This window comes from Scyliorhinus torazame, chromosome 2 (assembly GCF_047496885.1).
Source record: "Scyliorhinus torazame isolate Kashiwa2021f chromosome 2, sScyTor2.1, whole genome shotgun sequence".
Lineage (NCBI taxonomy): Eukaryota > Metazoa > Chordata > Chondrichthyes > Carcharhiniformes > Scyliorhinidae > Scyliorhinus > Scyliorhinus torazame.
Window position 1 is genome coordinate 112,479,813 of NC_092708.1, and position 12,283 is coordinate 112,492,095.

The 12,283-nt window shown below is 45.1% G+C and overlaps 1 protein-coding gene across 4 annotated transcripts in view; it reads left to right on the forward strand.

Annotated features, from left to right (window-relative positions):
• kalrna (kalirin RhoGEF kinase a) overlaps positions 1–12,283 on the forward strand; it is a 1,210,365-nt gene that overhangs the window by 956,297 nt on the left and 241,785 nt on the right. Inside the window, exon 1 of one of the 4 annotated variants that reach the window (XM_072475633.1) lies at positions 4,560–4,740. The exons of the other annotated variants lie outside the window; for them this stretch is intronic. Within the exon in view, the coding sequence (XP_072331734.1) occupies positions 4,653–4,740 (88 nt within the window). The 5' untranslated portion in view covers positions 4,560–4,652. Of the gene's footprint in view, positions 1–4,559; positions 4,741–12,283 lie in introns of those variants that run through there. 4 annotated transcript variants of the gene reach the window in all.

Here is a 12,283-nt window from a genome sequence, read left to right on the forward strand (position 1 = left end):
TTTACCATTTCTCTTTATCTCCCTCATTTGTTCTTTTGTCAACTGTCAGTTAATAAAGGAATGTTGGCCAGTCCACCAGAAAAATCTCCTGCTTCTTTTTCAACAATATAACGAGGACATCAAATTGGTACGCAATGAGTGTTGTACACCAAAAATACCAATATTCAAACAGAACCTGAAGCTGATGGAATATGTGGTTCATGTTTCAACACTGTGCTTCATGTTAAAAACGCTTATATGAAGAAGACCATTAATCAATGAGGACCAAGAGGGCTCCACAAGTTGGAGACTGCTGGAGACTTAGACTTTTGCAGTAGCTGCTGGGAACTCCAAACCAGGCTAAGGGAAAGTTGGAAGATAGCTTTTCACTGGCATTAAAGGGCTGGGAATAGGTCATACAATGTTTTTGTGGTCACAATTTATTTTATTTTATTTTATTATTCATTCACGGGATGTGAACATTGGCTATGCCAGCATTTATTGCCCATCCTTGATTACTCTTCCTTCTTGAACGCAGCAGTCCATGTGGTGTAGGTACAGACAAGGTGTTGTTATGGAAGGAGTTCTCAGATTTTGGCACAGGAACAGTGAAGGAACGGCAAAATATTTCCAAGTCAGAATGTGTGGTTTGGAGGGGAACTTGGAGGTGGTGGTGTTCCCATGCATCTGCTACTCTTGAATTACTTTACTAGGTGGTAGAGGCTGCAGGTTGATAGAGGTTGCATGTTTGGAAGGTGCTGTCGAAGGAGCCTTGGTGAGTTGCTGCTATGCATCATGTAGATGGTACACACTGCTACCACTGTGTATTGGTGGTGGAGAGAGTGGATGTTGGAGGTGGTGAAAAGACTGCCAGTCAAGCGGGCAGCTTTGTCCTGGATGGTATTGAGCTTCTTGAGTGTTGTTCGATCTGCACTTATCCAGGCAAGTGCAGAGTATTCCATCACACTCCTGATTTCAGCCTTGTAGTGGTGGACAGTGTAATATTTTAAATAATGACTTATCTAAAATATATATATTACTCTTGAATCCACCAGGATGATAAAATGACCAATAGTCTTCTTGTTGAAAGATGAACTATTTAATGAGTAATAAAATAATAAACTGTACTCAACACTAAACTAACAATAAAGAATTAAAGTATAATACAGATAACTATATAACTATACACTATTATAACAAACTAGTTCTAACATCTCTCACTCTAGCTATTCTATGTCCTGCTTATTCACTGTTCTGAATCACTTCTTCATGTCATCTGACTTAGGCGGGAAATCAGTTCTTATAGTATCTGACTGTGAGCCATCTAGTGTTGAAATGACTGTACTACATTTACATACATTGATCATGTATATTGATACCTGACTATCACTATAGACAGGTTTTGGGGAGTCAGGAGGTGAGTTACTCCCTGCAGAATTCCTAACCTCTGACCTGCTCATCTTGAGATTAATGAGACTACAGGAGACTTTGAGCTTGTGTTAACCATCAGACCTGGGAGGAAGTTTATTTTCATCACAGATTGGGGAACCCGTTTAAGATGGTGCCCCAACCTCTGTGGAGCCAGCCTTGCCAGTTTTATCAGGCTCCGCCCCACCAGAGTGACGGCGGAAACCGCCCCCCCAGATTCTCTGTGCACAGAGTGCCAAAGAATATGGAGTGAAAACACGGCTGTGTTGCTGGAGAGATACATGGCTGGTTTTCAGTCTGAAACTGACACCCGGCAAAATATCCAGAAGATTCCACGGTACGAAACCGAAAAGAATACAGGTGGATTGTGAGAGTTTCACAAAAAAATACATTGAGGAAGGAGTGGCAAGAAGATATCACAATTCTGTTTGAAAGCATTGCTAACTTATACAGGCAATATAAATACAGCTTAGCCAATATATGAACTATAGAAATCATGCCCCACTCAAATATGAATTAGTGTGAGAAATTAAAATAGCATTTTTTAAATTGTTGCCACAGATGTAATCTTCAGGTGCCAATCAGCTGAGATGCTTCATCAAAGTAAATTTATTGAAAAATGAATGTAATTGCTGTTCAGGGAATTTGAGAATTACAAATTGGGTACAGTATTCTATTTTCTCAATTTTAATAATAATCTTTATTGTCACAAGTAGGCTTATATTAACACTGCAATGAAGTTACTGTGAAAATCCCCTAGTCGCCACACTCCGGCGCCTGTTCGGGTACACAGAGGGAGAATTCAGAATATCCAAATTACCTAACAGCACGTCTTTCGGGACTTGTGGGTGGAAACCGGAGCACCCGGAGGAAACCCACGCAGACATGCGCTCGCTATGGGACTTTGTTTCCTTTTAGTTGAATCATGCCCATAGTCTTACATTTGGTGCGGTGAATACCAAACTCTTCAATTTGCTTAAGAAATAGAGGACACAATTGGAAGGAATAGAAAGAAAAATAAGCTAAGATGAAGTCTGTGGAGATCAGAGCATCATTGTAGACCTCAATAACCATCCTTCTGAAGCAGTCACCTGTCCAACTCTACATAGGAAACGTAAAAAATTCCAGACATTACTGGAAGCACTTCAAGAAAAATGTTGAACATTAGTAATTCCGGGCATATTGAAAATTGCAAAGGTTTCTTAATTGCAGCCTAATTATATAATTTTGCATTTGTACATAGTTATTGCAGGAATAACCCATGACAAGTTTATTCTTGTTTAGAGAGGCAGCAGAGAAGTGAATTACTTTAATCCTTGAGATGTTGCAAGCAAATTATGGGTGTCAATAGAATATTACGTGTCTTTTTTATTTGCCAACACTTTTCAAAATGATGATGTCCTTTCATATTGTGTTATGGCGGGTGATTCAGCATCTTTGTCCACAAGGGCCAGATTTAGGTAGTCCTCATGCAGAATTTAGAGCTTTATGAATTGATAGACGAACAAAATACCCCCTAAAATACCATCAAACAATAGACCACGTACCCCACTTCTCCCCCCCTATCCCCAATTACCCATATATTAAGGGCGCTATTCTTCCCCCCCCCCCAAGCCAGATGGGGGAATCGGCAGGGCGCTGCGCGAATCGCGCCACGCCGCCCCTACCCCCGCACGCGATTCTCCCACCCTCCGGAAACCAGCGGCGCGCGATTCGCAGCGGGCCGCTCAGAGAACCGCCGAGCGGCGATTCTCCGGCCAGATGGGCCGAGCGGCCGTTACGATACGACAGGTTCCCGCCGGTGCCGTCCACCCCTGGTCGCTGCTGGCGGGAACTCTGCGCGAACGCTGGGGGGGTGACCTGTGGGGGAGGGAGGAGGGCTCCTTCACCGGGGTAGCCTCCGATGGGGTATGGCCCACGATCGGGGCCCACCGATCGGCGGGCCGGCCTCTTTCCCTCCCCGGGCCTAACTCCTCCACGCACGGCCCCAGAACACCGGCCCCATGTTGGTGATGGGCCGGCGTGCGTAAGACATTCCCCACGCATGCGCAGGATGGTGCGGCCCAACTGAGCATGCGCAGGATTGGGCTGCCCCAGCTGCGCATGCGCGGGTTGGTGCGGCGCCCATTTGGCACCTCGTAAGGACACTGGAGCGGCGTAAACCGCTCCAGCACCGTGCTGGCCCCTTAGGTTGAACCCGGGCCCTGTTCGCGCCGTCGTGAAACACGACGGCGTTCACGACGGCGCGAACACTTGGCCTCCATATCGGAGAATCGCCCCCTAAATTCCCTGTCCTTATTTAACATTACCATACCTCCTATTTTCCTCTTTCCCCCCCCCCCCCCTTTTTCCCTTTTCCCCCCTTACTGCTGACGTTCAGTTTTTGTTAAAGAAATCGATGAACAGCTGCCAACTCCGGGCGAATCCCTGTATTGAGCCTCTTAGAGCGAACTTGATTTATTTCCAGACTGAGAAACTCTACCATATCGCTGACCCACACACCTGATTTCGGGGGCTACGAGTCCCTCCATCTCAGCAAGCAGACTGTTTTTCTTTAGGTGTGCTGTCACGCTCGACTCTGACGAGAGTAGATAATATTACCTTCTGTTTCTCAGATCACAATTGACTGCAATAATTTTGAACCAAGCTGTACCATTTTGAGTTTGCGTCTGGCTATAGAGGGAAAGAAGCTAATTACTGAGAGTTTTTTTTTAAAAAAATCACAGAACTGAATTCTGTTTCCCTTTCTGGCCACTTGTACACATTCAGTGACCTTGAATACACACAGGATTTTCACAGCTGAACAGATATTTATACTGTGCTTGTGGTGAATCTAATATCAGTGAGTATTACATTTATGGTTTCATTTTGTTGCCTTCTCAATGTTAGGTTGGTGATACTGATTTCTGATGTAAAAGAAACTGTAATAAGTAATGCATTGTGTTGAACTGTGATTAGCAACACAGATGTGAATCTTTGGTGAGTGCATTGTAGTGATTGATTCAGTTCACAGGTGTGTCTGTTGAAAGCAGTTTGTGTAGGTCAGTGTTGACATTAATTTGCTAATGGAAGTTTTCTGCACCAGCCTCGATTTGACTCCACCCTCAGCTGGGAAGTGCCTATGCCATTACTCAGTAGAACAGATTGCAGAGAGTAGACGATGACAACTGCAGCTTCCCCTAAAGTCTGCTGTGCGTGGTCATTCAGTATCAGTGCTTACCTGCCATGAGAACTATCAAGGAAACATGAGAGCTGGCAGTGAGTGCTGTCCTTGCCGGTGCTGTATGAAAAGGATCCTGGCAAAGTATTACTGTTGCTGTTGGAGCTGTAGAGGTCAGTTACTTGGACTTTATTTTCTGGGAAAAGTAATGAAAGCTGTGATTGTTCAGGAGCTGAGCAGCTTTTACCAAAGTAAACTTACATCTTAGTGTATCTGGAAATGTAAAAGCTTTATGTCAAATGTTTTTAAAATGTCTGGAAAAAGATGATCTCTTGTGGTCCCTTTGTACTTACCAAGCCCTTTATATTGTATATGGGGTTGTCTTGTGGTGGTAGAACAATATAATAAAACATTATAAAAGCACAATATTATTCTAAGGAATTCTATTGAGCTGATGAAAATTCTACAGGATCTTGGGCGGTAAAAGATAGTTATATATTTGAAACCTTGCATGTTGCAAAAATAAATTGCTTACCATAAAATAGTTCATATGTATTGGTGAGAATTTGTGTGTAAATAAAGCATGGTTTAGGGCATCACGGTGACGCAGTGGGTTAGCCCTGCTGCCTCATGGCGCTGAGATCCCAGGTTCGAATCTGGCTCTGGGTCACTGTCCGTGTGGAGTTTTGTGTTTGCTAGGTGGATTGGCCACACTAAATTGCCCCTTAATTGAAAAAAATGAATTGGGTACTCGAAATTTATTTTTAAAAAACATGGTTTCAAAGTCTCTGAATATGCGGAGGTTTAAAACAGAACATAGATTGTGTTGAAGTTTCAGTATCTATCTTTCTTAAGATTGGTTTAAGCTATTGTAGCAGGAAGTTTCAAAATAAATTCACTGTGAAGCATTGTTGTCATTTTTGAATTGCTTGTAATTTGAATTACTTGGGGGCGGCAACAATATAGGTTAACTGTGTTCTTACGAACTAACTTCGCCATGGGAGAGCTGGAATGTATGAGAGCATCACACGAATGCCAAAAGAGGGTCATTCAGCTTTGTGTCTTCCACAATTGGGTGTTCATGTCAGCTGAAACTTTCAGCATTGTTACACATTGTTACATGTAATAACATGACCTGTGAACATTTTCTGTTGTCGGGACAACATCAAAAGCTTTTTTAAATAATTGAAGACCTATGGCCCTTACCTAATTATCTGGCTTCATTTTGGGTTACTTAAGTAATCTTTCCCTGAATCTTTGCTGAAGCGAGTTACTTTGTTTTTTCTGTATCATGTGATACAAATTAACACCAGGGGCGAAATTCTCCTACCCACCCCGCCACATTTCTGCTCCGACCGGCCGGCGGGAGTCTCCGTAACACCGGCCGGTCAATGGGGTTTCCCATTGTGGGGCAGCCCCACGCCGTCGGGAAACCCCCGGGCGCCGGCAAAACGGAGACTCCCGCCGGCGGAGAATGACGCCCCAGGTCTTTGCAGCTTTTTCATATGTTGCGTGGATCAGTGGTACTCAAACCTTTTGCTTCTGAGGCCCCTTGCCTTATTATTAAAAGCTCCATGGACCCCTGTAACACAATTACTTTTTTTCTGTGTAGAAATTAGTTATACAATGAAACATGTATAATTTTTGTTTTACTTAAATGTGAAACTTGTCACGAGTGCTTGTTTTCAAATCACTCCATGGCTTTCCCCTCCCTGTATCTGTAACATCCTCCAGACCCTACAGCCCTCACATCTCTGCGTTCCTCCAATTCTGGCCTCCTGTGCACCCCAGACTTTCATAGCTGCACCATTCACGTCTGTGCCTTGAGTACAAAGTTCTCAAAGTGTGGTTCATAAGGATCCTCCTAGTGGGCCATCAGCTAGTCCAAAATGCAAGACCACGGCTGAGACCATACAAGAAAGCAAGCAGACTACTTGCATGACATCACACAATCAGACGGGCTCTCATGTGCATGGCATGAATCATCATAAGCGTGTGCCACTGCTAAAACTACCTACTTTTATCAGCAAGATTACTGTTACTGCAAGGTTGGACTTTCCAACCACGCGTGTGGCTGAAAGCAAGGAGACAAACTGGCCATGACATGGGCTCCCCAGACATCACTTCATTAGTGTCTTATCAAAAGCAGCACAACACTTTCCATGAATTCTGGTGAATTTTCTGGCACTGCAAAAGGGGATGGACCACAAGTTAGCCCACAAGAGACTTTTGCCCTGCCTAAGTGGTCAGTGGACAAAAAGGTTTTGAAATCTTTAGCTGGCTAGTCTCTGGAATTTCCTAACCCTGATTTTTTTTAATTTTACTTTGTTATTTTAAAATGTACCTTAACCCTCCCCAACCTTCATCTAATCTTCCAGTTACATGTACTAATATTTCCCCTGTGGCTCAAAATCAAATTTTATTTGACAATGGTTCATGCATTTGGATGTTTTGCTCAACCGTTCTGGTTCCCCTAAATAAATGAAAACTGTTGAGGCTGTGGGAATTCCCAGAATGCTCACATTCTTTTGTAGGTAGAATAGCAGATTAGTTTGGTGACAATAGCAGAACTGCCCCCAAAATAGAGAAAACCAGGGTTATGTCAGTTGTGAATTATCCAGCGAGCATAATCTGTTAGTTTGTGACTCTCTGAAATTTAACTGGACTGACCCATAATTTACATTGTGTACCTTATGTTGCCCTATTAAGTATTTTCTTTTCTTTTCATTTCATGTACTAAATGATCTGTTTGAGCTGCACACAAAAAAATACTTTTTACTGTAGTACACGTGACAATAAACTAGTCCATCTGTCCATATAATACCTCACGTTGAAAAATGTCTGCCTCACTTTGGTCTATCTGTTTCTAAAACAATGAGATATTAAATCAGGGCCCAGTCAGCCTCTCAAATGAAAGATCCAATGGCACTATGTTAAGAATAGGGAAGCTATCTTCTGTCCTGTCCAATATTTATCCCTCAATCAATATCACTAAAATAAATTAGCTGGTCATTACCACATAGCTATTCGTGGGTGTTTGCTTTGCATAAATTTTCTGCGCCATTTCCTACTTTACAATGGCTTCCCTACTAGCCAATCAGCACTGCGGGAGGGCCTGTTTTATAATAATCTTTATTAGTGTCACAAGTAGGCTTACATTAACACTGCAACGAAGTTACTGTGAAAAGCCCCTAGTCACCACACTCCAGCACCTGTTCGGGTATACAGAGGGAGAATTCAGAATGTCCAATTCCCCTAACAAGCATATCTTTCGGGACTTGTGGGAGGAAACCGGAGCACCCGGAGGAAACCCACGCAGACACAAGGAGAATGTGCAGACTCCGTGCAGACAGTGACCCAAGCCGGGAATCGAACCTGGGTCCCTGGTGCTGTGAAGCGACAATGCTGACCACTGTGCCACATTGCCACCCATAGGGCTTACTTCAATTGAAAGAGGCTTGCATCAGAGCTTGCTTGTTTGGTTTAAATTTTTATTTCAGTTGATAATTGTCATCTAGACAGAAGGACAAAGATGTGTTTTGGCGAAGCACTTGAAACCTTCTTAAACCTCCTAAATCAGTTTAGAGCCCCTCGTGTAAATATGTACAATCATTGTCCCCATGCCCACAGTTGAAATTTGGATGTCATTATGAATTATTTGTGGATGTCCAAATAGTATATTTAGCTCGTGCATTAATGGTTAAAATACACCAGCTTCCGGGGCTATGGATTTAGTTGCATTCAACAGCGAGGTAATCAGGCATGTGGCTGTTTGAATGACCCATTTAAATATATTCTATTCATGAGATGCCAGCAAGGGAATTTGCCAGTTGGGAATTTAATTTTTGCATCTTCCTTAGTTAAAGTCTAGCTATTCCTATATAAAGTAGAGGAAATTTCTTCACAGGAAAAACTGTAAAAGTAGATCTTGAAATCCCACAGGGTAAATATGGTGAGATTATGGACGTGATTCACCTGAATCATGACTCCGACCACGATCCTTCGGCCACGCTGTGCTGGAAAATGGAGTTGCAATCCCTTGCTACAACGGGGAGTGGAGTGAACGGAGCTCCCCATCATAAAAAAACTGGAGCATCTCAAGGGCAGCAGTCAGAACAGGGTGGCATGGCGACACCTGTGACAGCAGTAGGTCGGCCAGGGCCCACAGGCTCCAGGCCCTCCAGAGGACATCCACCAAGGGCATCAAAGCTACAGGATACCGAAGGCAGCAAGCTGACTCCACCTCTGGGTTGCATCGTTGGGTCACACCTAGACATAGCAGTAACTACGGAGGAACAAGAAGAGTGAGGAGAACTGAGTAGGCACTGGTGAGGTCACTGTCCTTACTGGGGGAAATGGAAATCTGTAACATTGAAACAATCCACACCTGAAATATGTGAAGCTTCCTGTCATTTTAATCTTTACAGCGGGCCTGCCTGCAACCCATGCCCTGCTGCCTATGCCCTGTTACCACCTCTCTTTCTCTCTCTCTCTCTCTCTCTCTTCCCCCCCCCCCCCCCAGAGGTCCAAGGTGCAGACTCGGTCATGAGGATGGATGTGAGCACACTGCCAGCAGAAAGGCAGGAGTCAGACTTAATCAGAACCTGAGGTGCACCAGAGCTTTCCTCACAGACAAGTGGTCATCACTCTCCTGCCTTGCACAGTGACCCGCTGACAGTACCAACACGGGCCTGTAGTGATGTTACATAGATCCTTGAACCGAGGAACAGGGTGATCGAGGCGGAGGAAGCTGATACAGCCTTGTTGCTAGTGAAATGAATCTCCGCGCTGCTATGCTAAGTTGTGAAGGGCACAGCAGACCTACACAAAGCAAGAGAACCTCTGGGGGCTGTACTGCAGAGCCCTACCAGGGCAGTCCAGACAGTGGAACCACATTTTGAGCAGCTCAATGCCAGTACAGGTGGCAACATGGGCCTGATTGTATCGGATCTCTGCCTCGGTATTGGGCCTCCGCACTGGCCTCATCAGCCATGATATCCTCAGCGAGTCATCCTCGGGTGACCCTCAAAGACACTGGGAATCTTGGAGTGCCCCAGGATGTAGCTGCATTGCATGCTGCCAGGATAGCATGCACACACATGAACCTGAGGCAGTGGTCACCCAGAATCTGAACATTCAAGGAGTGGAACCACTTGTTAATATCGGGCACCCCCTGATGCCCTAGTACTCACAGGGTGGCATGCGGGTATATCGATGGCCCACTGGACCTACAGCATCCTCGTGATGGTGGCATATTCCACAACCCATGCATCTTGGTGGGCCTTATCCAGGTTGACGTTGATGTAATCAGATGCCTGGAGATACCCAGAGAATCCGTCACCTCCCGGATGCATCTGTGGGCTGGCGATTGCGAAATGCCAGGCTGGTCCCTGCTCGAGCCCTGGAATGACCCAGTAGGGTTGAAATTGAGGGCTGTAGTGACCTTCACAGCCACCTGGAGCGGGTGTCCTCCTCCTCCTCCACAGGGTGCCATGTCCGTGAAGACATGGCAAGCTGCCACACTGTCTCCCTGTTGAGATATGCTGTCCATCGGCTTATAGTATGGCCATTAACACCTGTACACCCTGGCGCGTAATTGGCCTCCCCTCCTCAGCCTGATGGGTGGCCTGGTCTTGAGGGTGTAGAGCAGCCCCCTGCACATATGGACCCTCCCCCAGCTTGCGTTTGCCTTGCTGCCTTCTTTGGTGTCTTCCTGCCTGCAACAAGCAGAATAAGGGCAACCTCTTCAGGATCGACACCAACATTCATTTTTGTCTCTGGAAGGATTTGGAGAAGGAGAGAGACCGACAATCAGTTGGGTCTTCCATCCCAGGTACCTGAAATCCCCCAGCCTTACCATGATTCTCCACCTTCTCTCAGAGTGTCATCCAGCGAGCCAGTTGTGCTGGCAAACTTCGCCCTGCACACTCCCTTCTGGCTAAATCAGGAGCCGCTAGAGCCCAGACCTCTGCCAGCAACATTAGGGAACTCATGTTCAGCTGTCCTAAACTCACCCAGACACTTACCCTTTGGCCGCAAGAGGGTCCTCAGTGGTGAACCCCTGCTCTTTACTGTTATTGTGGGCCAGGGTTTAGAGAACACCAAAGTATATCATGGAGTTCACCTGACGCACAACCTTTAACAGATTTTGGTTATGGGGAGCACAAGGGCCCACTTTACAGATGTGATGCAACAGAGAGCTAAAGTATTTTTAAACATAACCAGGTTTATTCTATGAATCCAGTTAACATTTTATAAACACACAGTAAACATCTTAGCAACTACCAACATTGATTACCCCCCCCCCCCCCAAAGATACAGTACTCTATAAGTAACCCTTGGTAACTTTCCTAACAACATCCATAAGTCAAAGACCCTTTTTAACAACGACAATAGGTTTGCATTCCTTACAGAAACAGGTATTACTTTGAAATCATCAAGTGATCTGGAGACAATCTTTAGCAAGCAGAGAGAGAGACCAAAGAACACCTCGTTGATTTGAATGCAGCTCTCCAACTGAAAACGAAACCAAAAACTCAGCTACAAAACAGCTTCCAGCTCAAAACGAAAGTAAAAAGCAGAGCCAAAGCCCAGCTCCACACACCATGACATCACTACAGCCACTTGAGAAGACAAACATTTCTTAAAGTGCCATTCCCATGACATTGTTTTATTGTTGGCAGTTGCCTCTCTGGTGCTGATGCCCCTAGGCACTATATCCAGGCATCAAAGGTCACAGGACAGCCAGTCCACTAATCATTCTCTCAGACAGGCCACCTGTTCCTTCGAGGAGGCACTTGAGACTTCAAGAGTGTGAAGTGCTACCCAACTAACAAAGCTAATCCCTCATATGAAATAAGCTTCATTTGTGAAGCTAGAGGCTGCTCACAGTCAGAGGGAGTGAAATTGAATTTTATGAGACAAACTGCAACAGGACTCTGTCCTGGGAGATTTTGGTAGGACAGACAAGCTACAGCTCTGATGACCCCTGTTATGGGTCTCCACAATATTTAAAGATGGCTTGAATGCCTCACACAAACCGTTCAACCCCCCCCCACCACCCAGATTACTAGACAGCAGTTCCGGTGCCCTTGAGCTGCATGCCAGTAAATGGATAGGGCTACTCTTCTCTTCACCTCCCCTCAGTAGCCATTGCGCCAGGTCCCGGTTTTTGAAGATGAGTACTTAGTGACGCCAGCATTCCTTCTCGCTGTGGGGTCATGTGACTCCTGGCCACTGTATTCGACTTCAACCTTGGTAATGAAATTGAAATTAATGCAAATTAGGTTTAATAAGCTTCTTGCCATTTCTGGGCGAGATCCTGATCTCGCCTTGGGAGCGGGACGGGTGAATGGTAAAACAGTTAGCTCCTGGCACGAATACCGTTTTGGCCTTTCCCACTATTCACCTGGCCCGATGGATCAGCGCCCAGCACAACAGGATAGGAAAATCACACCCCGCCAAATGTGCACAAAACCGCACTTTGACATTTTTCCAGTGAATCACGCCCAGAGTCTAGCCTGGATTCCTCAGATCCTTGAGTGGGACTTGAAACTGGAACCTAGTAATGCCGAAGCAAGAGTGCCACAGATTGAGCAAGGGTCAACCTGGAAAATAATCACCTTAGAGCTGATCATATAGAGTATCTAACTTTGTTCATGTTAACCCTTAAATATTCCATTAAATTAACATTGGAAAATAGGGGTAGGGCTGGCG